The sequence below is a fragment of the Cynara cardunculus genome (genome assembly GCF_001531365.2).
Source record: "Cynara cardunculus var. scolymus isolate 2C chromosome LG 13, CcrdV1, whole genome shotgun sequence".
Taxonomy (NCBI): domain Eukaryota; kingdom Viridiplantae; phylum Streptophyta; class Magnoliopsida; order Asterales; family Asteraceae; genus Cynara; species Cynara cardunculus.
The window spans coordinates 16,786,471-16,805,670 of record NC_037540.1 but is presented as its reverse complement, the minus strand read 5'-3'; the positions used below and the strand labels follow the sequence as shown (position 1 = coordinate 16,805,670).

The 19,200-nt window shown below is 33.8% G+C and overlaps 1 protein-coding gene across 2 annotated transcripts; it reads right to left on the bottom strand.

Annotated features, from left to right (window-relative positions):
- Positions 1-8,046: 8,046 nt before the first annotated feature.
- Positions 8,047-12,334, bottom strand: LOC112524472 (spermine synthase-like). 2 transcript variants are annotated; one of them, XM_025134296.1, is made up of 11 exons: positions 12,176-12,334; positions 11,051-11,271; positions 10,834-10,878; positions 9,623-9,699; positions 9,396-9,518; positions 9,204-9,308; positions 9,047-9,119; positions 8,852-8,923; positions 8,565-8,760; positions 8,369-8,498; positions 8,047-8,274 (listed from the first exon to the last, which is right to left on the bottom strand). In XM_025134296.1, the coding sequence occupies exons 2-11, from the start codon at positions 11,238-11,240 to the stop codon at positions 8,215-8,217; spliced, it is 1,071 nt and encodes a 356-aa protein (XP_024990064.1). In that variant the 5' UTR covers positions 11,241-11,271; positions 12,176-12,334; the 3' UTR covers positions 8,047-8,214. The 2 variants fall into 2 exon arrangements, with proteins under 2 accessions (XP_024990064.1, XP_024990063.1); XM_025134295.1 differs by having other exon boundaries at positions 9,204-9,518.
- Positions 12,335-19,200: the final 6,866 nt, after the last annotated feature.

The window sequence follows — 19,200 nt, the reverse complement described above, 5'->3', positions numbered from 1 at the left end:
CTTAACCATTTCAGCAGCCTCTGGACCATTGCCTCTGGTCCAACCATTGCCTCTGGTCCAACCATTGCCTCTGGTTTAACCATTGCCTCAAGTCTTCCTCCAGACTTAGTCTTTTTAGCAGCATTTTCAGATTTTTCATCCTTGGCCCAGATGGCTTTGACAAAACTTTTAGAATAATTTAGGATCAATTTTGGTCCCAATAATCAATAAATTATATTTTATTGTAGATTTTATAGGAATTGGTAATTTGGGGTTTGCTCAAGCGTGATGTTACATCAACATTTGCTTAGCTAGAAAGAATTGAATATGCGGCAACGTCGGTAGATTGAACTTGTCAATGATTATGATTGTGAAATTCTCTACCACCCGGGAAAAGCTAATGTGGTAGCTGGCGCTCTGAGCATGAAAGAAAAGAGTGGGACCATTAAAGCAGTAACAATGAGAATAAATTTAGTCCCTGATATTCGTAAAGAGATTCTGAGATGTCAGAAAGAAGCCATAAAAGAAGATTTTATCAAAATAGAAAGGTTGGGTAAGATAAATTCAACTCTAGAACCGAACGATGAAGGAATTATGTGTTTTCAAGGACGAATCTAGGTACCGTGTTTTGGGGATATCCGGAGCACTATACTAAATGAAAGCCACAAGTCCCTATACTCTATTCATCCAGGTACCAATAAGATGTACAGGGACTTGAAACCTTTTTATTGATAGCCCAGATTGAAGAAGGACATAGCCAGATATGTGGAACAGTGTATAACGTGTCTACAGGTTAAGATTGAACTTCAAAAGACGTATGGAAATCTTCAATCTTTGAAAATTCCTGTATCGAAATAGGATCATATTACAATGGATTTCGTCATGAAATTACCTCGAACTCCAAAGGGGTATGACGCAATCTGGGTAATTGTTGATCGACTATCTAAATCTGCGCATTTTCTACCTATAAGAGAAAATTACTCTTTAGAAAAGCTGGCACAGATTTACATCAAATAAATTGTAACCAGGCATGGTGTTCCATTATCTATTATCTCCGATAGAGATAGCCGTTTCACATCAAGGTTTTGGAGGAGTTTGTAGAAAGCTCTAGGGTCTGAAATTCAGTTAAGCACAACCTATCATCCGTAAAATGACGGGCAAAGTGAAAGAACTATCTAGACTCTCGAAGACATGTTGAGAAGCTGTATCATTGACTTCGGGGGATCGTGGGAAGACCATTTGCCGTTAATAGAGTTTGCATACAATAACAGTTATCATTCCAGCATCCAAGCGGCACCGTATGAAGTATTGTATGGACGTAAATGCCGAACGCCGTTATGTTGGAATGAGGTAGGTGAAAGACAGTTGTCGGGTCTTGAGATTGTTCAAGAGACTTTTGAAAAGATTGAACAAATCCGTGAAAGAATTAGAACAGCACAAGACCGCCAGAAAAGTTATGCTGATAATCGTCGAAAGCCGATTGAATTATGTGTAGGTGTTTTTGTGATGTTGAAAGTTTCGCCGTGGAATGGTGTTATCAGATTTGGAAAGAAGGGTAAGCTCAGTCCGAGGTACATTGGGCCATTCAGAATATGCAAATGAATTGGGCCAGTGGCATATCAGTTAGAGCTACTAGAAGAATTAAGTCTGATTCACAACACTTTTCATGTATCGAACTTATGAAAATGCTTAGCTGATCCGAGTCTAGATGTGCCGTTGCCAGAGGTTAAACTAGACAGTAAGCTGAACTTTGTGGAAACACCAGAAGCTGTGATTGACCGAAGGATCAGAATGTTAAGAAACAAAGAAATTAGTTTGGTTAAAGTACAATAGAAGTTTCACAAAGGACCAAAAGCAACATGGGAATTGGAGTCGAAAATGAGATCAGAATACCCGTGGCTCTTTGATTAAAGAAATTCTGGGACGAAATTCTTTTGAAGGGTGGATAATGTGATAACTGGATCCTGGTTATTACCCGAGGTAATTAATACGTGATTATTTGTTATATGATTATGTGATAACATGATAAATTGTTATATTTGATCATGCTAATATATGAAATTATGTGCATAAGTGGGTATGCATCAAATATGTGAATATAATTATATACATGCACGGGTATGTATGTATATATATATATACATGGATGTATGCATAACATATATAAAATGCATGCATGGAAAGTTATGTGAATATGCATGAAAAGGGATATATAGTTATGGATGTATGCATGTAAAGAGAAGTGTGCGATTTAGAGGAAGTAGTGACCGAATTATTTTTGATTTGAAATCAAGTCGAAGGATTCAAGTTTCTTGTTTTTGCAAAAGATTCAAGGTGAGTGGTTTACCATTTTTATTTCAATTATAAAGTAGTTCTTTTGGTTTGATCAATAATTGTTTTGAAAATTTGTTTTACTCAGTTTAGACTTAAACCAGACAAAATGTGAGTGATTTAAGACTAAATCGCTTGGTGTATCAACCGGTTTAGTCTTAAACCGGACAAGGGTTGGGTGATTTAGATATAAACCGGACATAGGCTCACCCGGTTTAAGGGTAATCCGATCAAAGTGTTGGCCGATTTATGTGTGAGCGATTTATGAAAATTTGAATTTATGCCAAGTATTTTGATCGGTGAAGTATGGATACGACTAAAGGTGACCGGTTTACTTGTAAATCAGACAAGTCTTGATTAGTGTTGTCCGGATTACTAATCCGGACAAAGTGTTGAGAATTATTTGAAGTGTTAAATCAGACACAATGAGAAGTTTTCCGGATTAGTAATCCGGCCAAGGTTTGATCGGATTATGTGTTGACCTATCATGTTGTTGATTCTTTTAAAACAAGAAATGAGAATTTTGATAAAAATGATTTTTGAGCTAATGATATTCAATTGGAACATTTCAGATTGCGGTCTGTTCAATATGGAATTATTTTTAAGAGATGTTTTGATAAGGATATAAGGGTGGCATATCAAGGAGAGGTGTACCATGGGATAAGGGTGACATATCAAGGAGAGGTGTGCATTTGGATATAAGGGTGACATTTGTATGTGTGTGATGTAATATAACTCTTACTATTATATCCTTTAAGATTACCGTGGTCTGGAATCTTTATTTCTTTGTGACTTAAAGGTTTAGGATCAAGGTTCTTATTGGAAATCATAGTCTGGATGTTATTGAGAAGGAAGTAACAGGTTTGGCTTGAAACTTTGAATAAACCTTGTTTAATTGGAAAGGTTTAAAAGTGGCACTATGACGTACCTGGTTAATACATACCTATTTGGGTTTGATTCATTATTTGCAAGCAGAGAATTTGACTTGAAAAGTGAAAGGTACTGGTAATATGTTCTTACTTGTTCATATATTTGTTATATATATGAAAAGTTGTTTTACATAAAAGTTTTGGTGATTATCACCCTGCAATAACATAAAAAGGGAACTCATTAGACCTATCGGTCTAACCCTCATTTTATGATTTTAAATATGTATTGCAGGAGGTGCAGACTGTAAGGGAAAAAGAAAAATATGATAATTCCCTATATGTATATCTGCATGAAGATTTGCTGATGATATGTATAGTTTTGTAGATTAAACTTGATTAGTACAAGAATTGTATTTTGAATTTTTGGACCATGTATTTTGTAATGATAGATTCTTGTACTAAGGGACCTATGTGGTGTATAAACATGTATTTCTTATGTATGAAGTATATGTTACATGCAATGTGTGGAATGAGGTGTTACATTTAACATCAATAGACAATATTCCAAACTTTACACAAGTCTACAAATAAGGATATGTGCTACTAAAATCCAATAGTTGTCGTTATCTCCAAATGTAGAAAACGTTCCAATTTGTTAATTACTTTTTGTGCCTCTAAATAGTACTCATCTTATCGTGGTGATGGTAGTACCATTCCCCAAAAGGACCTGATGTACATGTCGACAAATAAAAAGTTTTAGGTTTAACGCCTAGTGAGTTCAAACAATTTTCATCATAAATATAAATGCGGTAAAACTAAAATATATTATTTAAATTACAATTCCCGAAATTAAATATATTTGGAAAAGAAAAGCAAGATTCTTTCCCAAACCCATAATTTTCGTGATGAAAACTCATTTATCAAACAACCCTTTATCATGAAATTCCGATAAATTAAGAAGTCATATAGTTATCAAAAGATTTTTTTTTAACATGGAATCAATTAGTTTCATCAAATTATCCACACATTGATAAATATAAAGTAAAACACATTAATATTTCAAAATAAACATTTTTGGCATGTAAAAAGTTTTCACAAAACAACTTGAACTCATCTTGTTAGGTTTATGTTAAATCTAGGTTTTACCCCAAATCTTGAGCTTCCTTTGGTGAAGACTTGAAATCAACAAGTTAGAGTTTAGATCTATGATGTATAGCTTCTCAAGAACACTTGCATTGATCCCAAAACATGCACAAACAAACCCAAGAGAAGAAATGAGAGTTGAGGTGAAAAGAACATAAACCTTAAGTTAAGAGATGATCGATTATAGGCTTACATTTTGACTTATAGGACCCCAACTCTTCAAGGAAACTTCAATCCTAATTGTTTCCATCTTGAAGAGATTCGAAATTGGATCCATAGCAACAAGAATCGCCCAAACCGATGAGAAATGAGCAAGATATGACCAAATGAAGAAGATCACGATTTTTAAGCACTGCAGGTCTTGCTTGACCTTGACATGTGATTGTGTCCATGGTATAATCGTGGGGCACTACCATCCGAGACATACCAAGGATCCCCCTCTCTTTGGTGATCCTGCCTTGTTATTGTTCCTAATGACACTATCGCCGTGCACTATAGTTGGCCACACACCAAGTGTTTTTCCTACTTTTCACCCATTTGAGCCTTTTTTTGCCTAAAAGATGATACCCAATATAATCTAACTTCAAACTTCTTAATTTGTTTAATCGATACAAATTGTGACCCCGATCTCGCAGATATTTCGATCCCGAATTTTTGATAAGGCTTCATGTTATTGAATAAGCGCCTTAGTATCCATTCATGTTTATAAATATTCACTTCATGTTCTTTGATCTCGAATATGTGTTATGTTTCTCGAGTATGCCAGAGGAGAAGGCTGTAAAGGATTAACTGTTTAATTTTCTCAAATGAAAAAAAGACAAAATTTTAAAGCCTTTTAGGTTTTATAAGACAAAATGGTAAATTGACCAAAATACCCCTCATTTAATTCGACTTAACAGAAAAAGGTAATGGCTGTTAGGAGGAAGGCAAAAACTGTTACGATGTATTAAATGTGAGGGACAAATCTATTAAAATAAATTTGAGGGACGAAAACTGTTGAAAGTGACAAACGTTGAAGATCAAAAGTGAAATTTACTCTATGGATAACTAATGTGTACTTCATGTGTTTTATGGACCAAATCCACTGTGTGTGTATATATATATTAGATATATTAATAATATTGTAATTTAATAAAAATTATATCCCGACCCGTTGTTGCCCCAAATGAGAAATCCCGTGATCACACTATCTTCCTCTCTTTCCTAAAACAACCAGATGACCAATATAACTTTTCAGCGAAACTCCGATGTGGTTACATCGAGACGACAAAAGGACCTATTACTCCTCCATCAGAGAGCCCCCCCCCCCCTTTTTTTATTTTGTGAATTTTGACTCCACATTCATCTTCGATCATCTTTTTTTAGAATAAAATATGATATCTTTTTTTAATTCTAATATAAAACAAAAAAATAGTGAAAAAGACGAAGTTATCCCTCATTTAACTGCACTTAACGTAAAAAGTTAACGACCATTAGACAGAGGACCAAATCCGTTGATGATTGGCAAATGTGAAGGACCCAATCCAAGTTTTTGAAGTTTGGAGACGATATTCGTCAAAAATTAAAAAATATTAAGGACCACAATCGAACTTCACTCAAAAAAAAAAAGAGGTGCCGACAACGACCCGTAGGGGAGGGAAGATGATGACTTGGAGGATAGCAATCGGGGGCAGACAATACGCAATCAGCTCCATCTTTTGGCAAGCCACCGTTATAAAGACGATACAACATTAAGGATAAACCCATAAAGACCAATACATCCTCTTTATCTGGCATAAGCTCTACAAATAGCAGTTCTTATGAAAGACAGTCGTCTGTTAGGAAGAATTCAATCTCAAGCTYAAGACTTTAGAAGGGGGAAGGTAGCAGGTCTGTTGGTAAGCCCTTGAAGTCGAGCTAGGCATAACACTTTAACCACTCTTAGGCAAGCTCCTAGCCGAGTTCCAGAAAGCACCTAGCTGTCGAGCTAGTTTTGACTCCTTCTAATAAGCTCTTAGGCAAGCTAAGCTCCTTAAGCATAACACTCAAGTTGGCAAGCTTCAAAAGTCATCTTTGAAGGCTAGATAGCGGCCTTAGGAAGCAACTTAGATTGTGGTACCAAGGRATGAAACAACTACTTAAGCCGAAATGTGCCGTTCACTCTAGTAGCTTAGACCATAGTTGAGCCTCCTACTCCTTCCCTTAGAAGGACAGTCAAAAGCCGGTGCTTTGGTTAACGGCTTCCGAAGTGACTAATCGTAGCCAACTTATTAAAGATGGTAGAGAGAGGGATGTTGGCACGATGGACAATTGATGAGTTATATAGTAGAAAGCTTCTATGTCCTGATATCAAATTTGAAATAAGTTTAATAAAAGAATACTTTTTTTAACTAAAATTAAATGAAATTAAATTGCATTATTTTGAGTGAATTTAGATAAATAATATTAATTACAAAATTAAATGGTCACTTTTAGCTTCTTATAATATTGTATACGTAATTTAATTAGAATCCTCTATTAACTATTTTAAAAAACAATTGTTTTTATATTTGTATGCAAATCATATCACTTGTCAACTTTGGTAAATAGATAAAGTTAAAATAACTGAAATTTAAGAGATAAATGAAATTAAAATCAATTTAAAGATAAAAGAAAGAATTTTAACCAAAAATAATTGAATTTATCTTCCCAAAATAAATCACAATTTGTTCCAAAATTACTCCATATTTAATTAATTTGTTTTTTCATCAATTTATAACATTCAGTTTAACCATATCAAAAATAAGATGAACAACTTTTAATGAGTTTGTAAAGTTAGTAGTTATTAATCGGTAAACAAATGACTATATATATATATATATATATTAGTATTTTGTTGTGATAATAATATGATAATACGTTGAGAAACCAAAGACATTCTTATGATGTGATTTTACTGCTATAACGACACGACAATGGAGTCATAAATCGAAAATCAATGATGATCACATCCACAATCATCCTTCTATCTATTCATTATGGGTGTATTTAATATCCAAATAAGACGTGATAGAACAAGATATGACAGAACAATTATTCAGCGTTTGGTAAGTCATGCCCGGTAAAATAATCAATTTACCCCTAATAAGTTGTTTATATATGTTATATATTTTGATTAGTTTTTGTAACTTATTAATTTATAATAGAATAAATACTTTTTATAACAAAATATATTATTAAGAAGGTTTGTGAAGATGAAGATGATTAAAACGACAAAAAATTATGAAGTTTATTAATTATCATCTTTTATTTTATACCTTTTATTATTAATATTTAATAAATTACACAAACTAACCAAAATATAAAAAACATATAAAATAATATTTTTAAGACAACAATGTAAAAGTTAAAAAATATATATATAATAAATAAAATTTAAAAAACGTAAAAAAGAAGACAAGATTATTTGAAGTATTAGAAAATAATTAAGTTTTATTTTAAAAATATAAGTTTATTCCGAGACGAAAGGCATGTATTCCACTTTATCCCATCCCATGTACTACATAAAAGTTCCCCTAACAAGAGTAAATAGTTATTTAATATTGCATTGTTCTCTTTCTAAATTAGTATACATTATGCATACTCGGTCATCATCTAACGTTGAATACCTCTGGATACGCCAATACTGGTTCAGACTGACCTGTGTGGGCATGCTTTAATTTGTGATTTTAAACCAACTTGCTTCTTCTCATCAATAGAAATGTTGTCATCTAAACTCCTAAACGTTTAAATTCATTAATCAAAACAAAAATCCCGAGATTGGATTTACATACATAAATAAACGACGTCAAAAGCCGTCACCATTATTTGGATCTCGTGGTATGACAAATCCAATACGGTCACGAGTCTAGTTTCGTTCATACATAATATAACCTCAAAGACATTTCACCCCCTTCCTCACGAATGGTGGCAGCGCAAACGCAGCTCTATGCATCTGTGTTACAACACATAATAATTTCATATGTCAAATTCAAGATTGAATAGAAAAAAGAAATGGTCAAGGATGTCATTGCAACAATACAAGTCACCTGTGAATTGTAGAATCTGACTTCTCTTTGATGCTCAAGAGCTCCTTCCAGCTTCTCAATAGGGTTTACAGGGTTCCTAAAATCAACAGCCGCTCCCTCCGTTGAGCACAGTATAAATCCAATGACACCGCTGCATAACAACACCCACACATTAAGCAAATCCCTTTTTTCTTTTTCGTATAAAATGCAATCGCACCTTGGATATGTGGGGACACTTGTCCATGCGTAATGAACACTTCCCTTGAATATTTTACGGCAAACAGAGATCATATCCTCAATAAGATGAGTGTGAAGCCACATGCTCTCTGCCATGTTACAAAGAACACCACCAGCCCTTAACGCTCTTGCTATCATCTCAAAGAATGGCCTTTCCACAAGCTCCTGAGCAGGACCTAAATCAGACAAATTCATATCCATGTGTGTCGATAACATATCCTTGAAAAAAAAAAAAACAATAGACACATTATGGATTTAAGTACATACCCACAGGATCAGAAGAATCAACGATAATGGCATCATATTTCCCTTCTGGTACATTCCGTATAAACTCAACAGCTGTTGAAATTAGAAAACAAAGACTTAAAAACGAGCAATGTATACTATTTTTTAAAATGATTAACATAATAATTGCAGGTGACGGAAGCCACACAAACAAAGTACGCCGTGGTCAAATATTACCATCACCAACATGGAGATGAACACGAGGATCCTCAAAGCCAACAGCTAACTCAGGAAAAAACTTCTTACTAACCTACAATCAAGAAATTACACAGAAGATCAAATAAAGAACCAAAAACTAATACCCACATACAGGAGATGGTTTTTCACCACATACATCTATGACCATCTTATCTATTTCACATATGTCAATTAACTCTACAGAGCTGTGACGAGAAATTTCCCTTAGGACCCCACCATCACCACCTCCCACGACCAGAACCTGTAAATAGAACAAATTAGTTTTAAGCATAACATTTCTTATAAAATGGAGAGAGATACCAACAGCAAGAAACAGAAAGATGCTTGCATTTTTCGGTGATTTGATGGAACAAAGGGGAAGATGGGCTATCATCTCCTGATAGGCGCATTCATCTTTCTCAGTCAGCTGTAGAATGCCATCAAGAACAAGAACTTTTCCATATGTTGCAGACTGCAAATCAAATAAGCAATTACACATATATATGAGGGTCCGAGAATGACCTTATTTTTAAGACAAACGACCAAGTAATATTTGTCAAGGTTGAAATGCCATACCTCAAAAACCAGGACCTCTTGATACTCTGACTTCTCTTTGAACAAAATCTTTTCTACGGCAATGGAATGTGCTTCTCCTGCACAAAGAAAATACACAAGATTAGCCCTTACACCATTGTATGTGGATTTGTAGTAGTCCTCCCATCCCATGGGAGTTGCAACACTTCCCTCCTTGGGATGGCCTATGGAAAATGCAGTGTTTCTTTTTTCGAGGAGTCCTCATGTTAAAATGATGATATTGATTTGCATTCACAATATTCTTCTGTATAGTATTTATTCAAGGATATTTTAGACATTTGACAAACTATCAACAAATTTTATGTGAACCATATACCAAGTCAAATAATGTAGCTTTCATGCAACATATAGAGTATTAGTTAGTCCCTTCAAAAGGTGAATAGCATTTTCAAATAAAGTACATCCTCCATCACATGAAAATTGCAACAATTAATTCTAGATACGTAGTTGATAAGATCTTTTTATTAACGGTCAAATGTCTACCATACCCTGTAATCTTGACAAAATAGGGTGCAAACATTTTGATCAAAGTGTTGGTTCTCAATAAAAGCATATTTTTGTGGACCTAAATCAACACAACAAGTACACTGCATAAGGAAAACTGGCAAAAGATTGGTCCATCACTTAATAAAGGACACCTCAGAGATGAAAATAGAGCAAATTCCATGGGAATAAAACTCAAAAGGGAGTACTCATTTCTTGAAAATATAACAAAGAAGTAACTCACAATTTGCAGGGAGAGTAGTATACTTATTTCAAGTGATATAAGAAGATCTACTAGATCTTCTTCATCATAGTCACGACGTATTCTGATACTTTACTTGAAAACTTAATCTAAAAGCATTTTGCTTGTCCAACCGTTTTTTGGAACTGTCAACAACTCACGTCTTTAAAGAGACAAACTCACCACCTAAGGGTTGTTAGTTACTTGTCCAACTAGTACCAACAGTTGATGCTCTAGCATTACCAAATTAATAAATATGATATGACCTAGTTCAACTTCCCAGCAAGTCTTTTAGTCAGTCTTTAACAAAATTCACTCTCTTTTAGGATCAACAAGTAATTGTTATACAACAGAAGAACAAATATAAATGACACCAGGACTTCAGTGCAACGTTTCTTTAATACAATAAAGACCATGTTGCAATGATCATACTACATGCCCAAAAAAACACGATACCAAGTGTACATACCTGGCCACATGGGGTTGTTGAAGTACATTCTTTTGGCTACATCATCTGCAGTTAAAACATAATGAAAAGGGGTGAACAATGAAAAGCCAAAACTGAACCACTTACTGGAGTGGTGTTAAATGACACGATTCTATGAAAAATTACCAAAGATTAAACACAACAGCATGTAGCGTAATAACAAATGCATGCAAAGAAGTGAAAGAAGAAAGATAATTACCAGAAGATCGACTTTCAGAGAACCATCCAGAAACAACTGTTGCATGGCAATTAGCTTCAAGCTCAGGGTCCGGGGCGAAAGCCCGGGCTTTCAGGCAACAAGGAGGGATATCAGTCCGACCGCAGTCCTCATTCACCTTCCCATCCATTGTCTTCTGGCATCTTAAATCTCTTACGGCATCTCCCTCCATATATCCTCCTTTTCTTCTCTAGCTCCAGCCTCTAACCACAATAACATGAAATCATTACACATATGATACCTTAAATAATAATATAACATGAACATGAGACAAATCAGACCATGAAAACTGTAATATAAAGATGAAGGAAATTAATTCCAATAAGATAAACAAATGGAACAATCAATTTTACTTCTTCCATTCCACAATTAAAGTACATATTTCAAATTTCAAATTTCAAATTTAGAAAGATCAATAGACATGTAACTCCTAGGCAAAATAGATAAAAGCACACTTTTCTCAAATTACATGCTATGAGGATGAGCAAGAATTATATATCAACGACACACTCAATACTTTCACTCAAATTAAATATGCCATTTGAGACCTATTTTTTAATCCAAATAAATTAACATGATAGGTCAAATTGGAACAAGGTGAAAGAACAATTTGAACAAAAGAACAATGACATCTCAACCATTATAGATGATTATGTAAGGTAATTTCATTAAAATTGAACAAAAATCATGTAGTTGATACCATAATCGAAGTACAATTATGTATATAATTGTAAAAAAAAGTTAAGAGCATGATGACGGATTTATCTATTTTGGCTTAAAAACTACGCCACCATTTTTAAGATATACAAAAAAATAATTAACACATGAAAAGGGTATAACATAACAGCACAAAGTCATTAAAGTTTTCTCTTGACCGCTACCAAACTAGTGAAAACACAGCTAGGAATTAAAAGATTAGGGAAAACGAGCACAATGACTGAAATTCTAACTACGACGATTCACCAAGATGCTAAACAGACGATTTCTCCCATCAATCGACGAAAAAAAACGTAGATACAACCATAAACATTCGATTAAAAGAGATGAAAAAGTCAAAAGATAGATGAAAAACGTCGAATTGAAGCGAAACAGAAGATGAAATCATACCTGTGATAGCGTCAGTTCCGATTATCTCAATGTCTATGAATATACGTAATATATGTATATATATAGTTTGAGGCAAGAAGGAGGCGAAGAAAGAGAGAATCGGAAGACGAAGAAAAGCAAGACAGTCGCGCTACTCTCTGCTCGTACCGTCTTGGGGTTTTTTTCTTCGTTGGAGACGATGAAAATGGTGGAACGGGATGCACGCATGGAAATAGGTGGAGTGGTTTGTGAAATGACGATTTTATCCCTGGGTATAGATACAAAATATTATATTTAATTCGTATTTACTATTTTCCTTTTTTATAAGAATATAAATAAACAAAAACTATGCATTTTGTATAAAGATAACGGTTGCAAGTGTATAAATAAATGGTGTATAATAAATAAGCATAAATGGAACTTTTAATTGTATTTCAACCGTTACTTTTTTTTTGGTTATGAGTTGGGTATTTCTTTTATAAAATTAAAATCAAATTGATACTTATGATATAATATCCGTGTTTCGTTAACTCGTACAAATTGAGTTAAGTGAATTTTTGGTAGAATTATGCATAATATATTTGTACCATATGTTTAACCAATTTGTACCCTAGACTAGTTTTGCGTCAAAAATATGCTTATACCTATATTGACGTAAAATTGAAAATCTAACTTCAAGGGTTAAAACCATTAAATAGTTAAATTATATATATATATATATATATATATATATAATTAAATAAAAAAAATTAATTATATATATATACACATATGCATATGAGAGGCGGTTATCACCGCCATTCTCTCGCTTAATCTCTCATCTCTTTTCTCTTTCTAAAAATCTCTCGTTTTCTCTTTAAAATTTACGTCAAGTTAGTAAGAGGATCGAAGTAACAATTATATATTCGGAATCCACTCTCCGAAYCYTTCTTAAAGGTATAAGTTTCATTCAGTTTCATTAAGGTGTTTATGTTAGGGTTATTTAGACGGGTTTATAAACTGTGTTTATATCTAAGTTTATGATTGATATTGTCATAATTATGATATATTTCATGTTTAGGATGCTAGGACTAGTTATATTGATGTAGAAATAAAAAGTGTATATTATAGTTTCAATATGGTTAGATTTGGGTAAATGTTTAACCGTACACCAATTGTTCGGTTAAATGTCGAAAAGAGTAAAATGCATGATTAAGCTTAAGTTAACGACCATTGGACTTGTTTTACTGTTTAGTATGTTGAAGTATGTTTATAGCATGTAAATATAGCAAATCATGAAAGTTGGATCATAAAAGTTAGTCGGGAATTACGGAATCGAATTTTACCGACAATGTAACTCCCGTACTTTGACAGTGTATAACTCACAAACCGTAAGTCGGATTAAGCTCGTATTTTGCAGTCAGGAAGACCATACTGCATACTACAACTTTCATTAAGGGTCAAAATTCCAGTTATGACTCTAAGTGGCTCGAAACAGTGTGTTTTTGAGGCTGTTTACAATGTATCCGGAATTAATTTACAGTTTTGTAAAATTCATATAAAATAGATGGATGATCGAAATGATATAATTCCAAAAGCAATAGACTCGTATGATACCAACCTATAACTTTTATTTAGACAATATAATCTGGATTGGTCTCTAGGTAAGGTGAAAATGTTTAGAAATAAGAGGGACGGAAGCGGTTGGATCGAAAGAGAATATGGTTAAGTTTTACGTTTGAGTTTTCAATTCGTATCCAACTGTCCTTCTTGAGGTCTACGCTGTTTAAGTAGATTAAGACCTAAGTAATTTTATTAGAATARTTATATTATGGTTTCTATRCTTTATAAATAGTAACCGTTTATGCATTCGTTAGGCACGCGGACAAATCAAACTTGATCGTGAATTTCCGTTTGATCGTGCGTTAATTGTCAAATTCRGTTAAGGTACGGATTTCATATCTCACTTGACACGGGGATAGCCATTTGCGTAAGGCTTCCTAATCCGRATAATYTGTGATAAATTCCGAATAATTTGTTCTGAATTTCCTTTATGCTTATCAWATGTTATTGAACTTTGTTTCCTTTTGAATTACGACTTATATTCTTATTCGGAATATGGATCATTTTGATCACTTGACTTGTTTTATTGCTTCATTTGTGAAACATTTTACTATTAGACTCAATAACTGGAGCACCGGTATTGAGATGTTTCCATGGTGACTAAAACGATCATAGCGTCCTYATTTTTATAGTCCTTAAAAGTGGACTTGATTATGTACCGGTCGAATAGAGGGCGTATGGATCRATCCTAGGAACCGTTATCGGATATTGAATTATGGCCGTGGTTAAATTCACGGAGAGGATTGATGTGTTATGCTCACACCCCTTTCCTCACTTGTGCCTGAATGGACTGATCATCCTTTGGGAACAATGTGTCCTCGTGATGCGGTTTGGTCTTCGGACCCTTGATATGCTTTTGGGGCATTTTGACTTTCTTTTGAATTATCACTTGGCTTTATAAATTGTTTTTGAACTTGTTATCTCATATTCATTGTTTATTTATGTTATTATCCGTTCACTGAGCATTAAGCTTACCCGAGATTTTCTTGTCCTCGGCAGGTACATGACTTAGCAGAGATTTTGGGATGAGAGTTATGGAGATGATAATATTGAAGATAACCCATTAAGTCATACTTTTGTTAAACTTTTGATGACTAATGTAGACATRYTRATATTTTGGGACCGTATTTTGAGACACGTTATCTCCGTCTGTGGTTATGTAATTATCTTTTGGTAAATTTTATTAGCTGCTCTGGTTTATATAATGCGTTATTTTTTTTTAACCACTTGTGGCATCTCCCGTCTTTGACCACGTGGGACGGGGGTGTTACATATGATTTTTATATTTATATTGGGAAATATTAGTTTTTATGCTTAATGATATTATTTATACTATATTATAAAACATTTGATAAAAATTCTTAAAAACCATTATTTATGCATGAACTACTGTTTATTGATGTACTAGTTGTATGCCCGCACAATAGGGCGGGAAGTAAATTATTATAAGTGATTATGAAATTAAGCTAAAATGGAAAGTAAAAGAAAATGAATATGCTGCAAGAATGATGATATGTATATTTATCGTATTATTTTACTTGCTTTTACATTCCTTTCAATTAATAACGTTTGGAGATAAATAAACCATTGATACTCATCTTAGAGATATTGGAGCATATTGATTTGAGAGTTTGGATATTATCGATTTCAAGAGTTTGGAGCATAGTGATTTCAGGTTTGAAGCAAATTGTCTTATGAAATCGAACTCCGATGACCTTAAATTGTAATCTTAAATTAATTTCGATTGATGGTTTGAAGTTGCTCATTTACGAAGGCATGATCCCAAACATGAAGTATGTCATCCCACTTTTGCACAATGTCGTTGTTAATGGGATAAGATATATCTATTCGATGCCTCAAGTTCAAATAGGTTTAACCAACAACATTATCCTGTATGAACCAGGGACAAAAGAAACATTTCCATAATTAATGATCAACTGATAAATAGCTACAATAGTAAAACAAGAGGTTATCACTGATTGGATGATTCATTGCAACCGCCAGTTCCGCCATCACCACCACCACTTTCGTTGATCCGAGTATGGCCGGAAGTGAGTTTCTTCTCCGCCAGTTCCGCCATCACCACCACCACTTTTGTTGATCCGAGTATGGCCGGAAGTGGGTTTCTTCTCCAAAACATCTCTCCTTAACATGCTGCCTCTCCTCTACCATCCCCCTCAACTTGCCTGATGACCCTCCTAAACTGCCCTTGCTTCCACATCGTTCCATTGCAACCGCCAGTTCCGCCATCACCACCACCACTTTCGTTGATCCAAGTATGGCCGGAAGTGGGTTTCTTCTCCAAAACATATTAAGGAAAATTGATATTTGTTACTACTACTTACCAAGATTATATTAACTATAAACACTAATAAAGTTTCCATAGATAATTTTGTTTCTGTTTCTGATTCATCATCTTTGCMTTTCTGTTCTAAGTTACTTCCAAGCATATTGCTTTCTTGGCATCACAATCCCTCCTCAAAGTTCTTTTAAAAATATTTGAGTTTTAGTTTTGGAACTGTATATTGTATCATGCATTTCATTGGCTCTCTGTTATGAATCAACATTCCTTCTGTTTTTATTATTCTCAAATGAGTTCACTTTTCCTTTTATAATGTGATGCATTTTAAAGTTGGAAAATTGAAAAATTAACTATTGTTAACTATTGGAAAACATGTAGCCATGTATATTATATTAGTGGAGATGCATGGAAGGAAGGAGGCATTGATGCTACTGGTAAGAATTATCTGCATCTTCGCACTTAATATATACTAACTCAAAATTATATTGGGACAAAAACAAAAATAAAATAACAGTGGAGCAGGATAAGTGAAGTAACATACCACTGCTTTCTATCTCCAAATAGAGAGTTTTTTTTTTCAGAATGCTAAAATTACATTCACACATTCTGTCCACATATTTTCCATTATGTATTATTTAACTTACGTCATTGTATAGCCGTTTTCCCTTACGGAACCATAAAAAATGCTAATAGCATTGGGGCTTCATCATATTGAACTGGTTGGCCATATTAACAAGGCTTCGGTTTTTAATCTGTGGGTTGAATTTGTTATCTTTTTGTGTGTTGTGAGTATTTTACACTAAATCACATAACAATTAGTAATATTTCTTGGATGTGAAAGAAATGTTGTTTTGATGAAGATTATAAACTATTAATTATGATTGTATAGGAAATGTTGCTTATGATCCTGCTACATATGATAAATGGGTCTTACAAGTTACAATTTGATCAAATGGTGTGCTGACATGAAAAAATCTAGATTTCATATGAATAAATCTATTGAGCTGTCTCTGATACAAATGTCAAGCACGCTGTAAGCTCCAATAGACTAATTTCTAGCAAATTAGTCAAACCTGGATCACTTGCATAAGGAGATTAGTCCATTCATGATATGGAAGCACTCATGATCTCTATCAACTATCATAGCGTTTCTATGACCTTTTTGACTTTTATCTCTTCCCTTCTTCCTGTTTGCTATCTGTAATATCTTCTATGACACTAGCTCTGCCAAGCATGCATATGTATGACATTATGAGTCTCTTTTTTAATATTATTTGCTTTATTAATTATGGTCACATTGTAAAAGGAGAAATCAGACTTAATATAATTCTTGAGCAAATCCCACCACGTGATGATCAAAAGCGATCATGCTATGGGATTTTTTTTTCTTTTTGCATCGTTATGAGTGTACATATCATTTTATATCTGACATTTGTATCCGTGCGTAGTAAATCAATTGAAGTAATTTATCACATGACTAGAAGGAGCATTTTACATGTTAAAGAAGACTAAGCCTTGCAGCTCACTCTGCTAATGTGGTATAAATCTTTAGAGCCCTTAACAAAAAGTTAAACCAATATAATGCAATGGTTTTTCAAAGGTATCAGCAGGTTGTAATTGTTAGTTTTTTTTTGTTTTAGTTACAAATTGTCCATATATTTGTTTTTTTTCAATTATAATTATGCTATATTGTTGAAGAAAAACCCCATAGGTGTTGATTCTGTCCCTTGGTAACGGAAGTCAGGTCAAAGCTTTTGTTGGATGTGCATAGTGTGAGTTTTTGCAAGGAAAGCTTAAGGAAACACTAGATTCCTGAAGATGGCTATATATTTTTTGTTTTTTTAAAAGTTTCGGTAATGTGGTACTTTTGGATGTTGCACAGATTTGAAATCCACAATCATTTTAAAATATTCACATCCAAATTGCTATATATATATATATATATATATATTGTACTTGGTATACAGTTCACTGGAGAATTGCATTTATGATTTCCATTGTTTAACAGCCTGAGCAGCAACAATTCATAGTTGATGCTGGAGCGCTTCCTCATCTGGTTGCTCTGCTTAAGAGGCGCAGGGATGACCAGAATGTTCGAACAGTCAACRGTGCCACAAGGAAAGCAGCGGATGCAATCACCAACCTTGCTCATGAAARTAGCAGCATCAAGACCTGTGTTAGGTTAGTTTCTTTGCATGCTTTCCAGTTGCAATGTAGGTATTTTAGTACCTCCCTCTCACCACATTTTCATGTTTAGGGTTGAAGGTGGCATTCCTCCTTGCGAAACTAATAAATTGATGAAGCTTTCTCATCGTTATTTCTAATCATAAATCAAATATTGGATTCTACAATCTTTCCTCATGTATTTAGTGTTGGGGCGGAGCCAGGATTTAGAACCATGGGGAGCACCGAACATAAATAAATAAAATTAATCAAAAATTAATATTAATTTTTCTTGGAGCCCAATAACAAACGAAGGTTACTTGAAATAACATTAACAACCGTCGTAATATTAATCACTGGACGTGGTTTCTTCTTTAATATATATAAGATTAATCAAAAATTAATATTATTTTTTCTTGGAGCCCAATAACAAACGAAGGTTACTTGAAATAACATTAACAACCATTGTAATTCGACTTCAAAAACACAAGTCATCTAATGTTTGACAAATAACAAAGGTTCTCTTTTTGTATGTAGTGAAAATTGTTGTATCTATGGCTGTAATGTTCCATTTTATGAAGCCATTGGGTTTGATGCCTGTATTCTTTTTAAATCATTAGTATTGTTTATTTTTCCTTGTGCAGAATTTACGTCAAACACTTGATGATCTGACACGTAATGGGTTTTCAGTAGTAAGTCCTTTGATCTCTGATGCTGCCAACATAGTCTGTGAATCGTATCTATATTGCTCATTTTAGTTGCTTAATTGTATTACTTCCTATTATTTCTGTCGAGATAGAGTATATGGAAACATGTCACTGTTCATGATACARCARAAACTTARCATTGTGATTGTGCTTACTAGCTTTTTTCTGTTTGATATTCTATTTAACTAATCAATTCATAAGTGTTGTCTCAGAATGTCTACTCCCTCCAAGGATCCACTTCTGCAAGTGGAAACGACATGTGGATCCCTTCT

Excerpts from the sequence above, each read along its gene's own strand:
- LOC112524472 (XM_025134295.1), bottom strand. The coding sequence starts at position 11,240 with ATGGAGGGAGATGCCGTAAGAGATTTAAGATGCCAGAAGACAATGGAT. Across the intron at positions 9,700-10,833 it reads CAACAACCCCATGTGGCCAG|GAGAAGCACATTCCATTGCC; the intron begins GTATGTACACTT and ends TTCTTTGTGCAG. Across the intron at positions 8,499-8,564 it reads AGTGTCCCCACATATCCAAG|CGGTGTCATTGGATTTATAC; the intron begins GTGCGATTGCAT and ends GTTGTTATGCAG.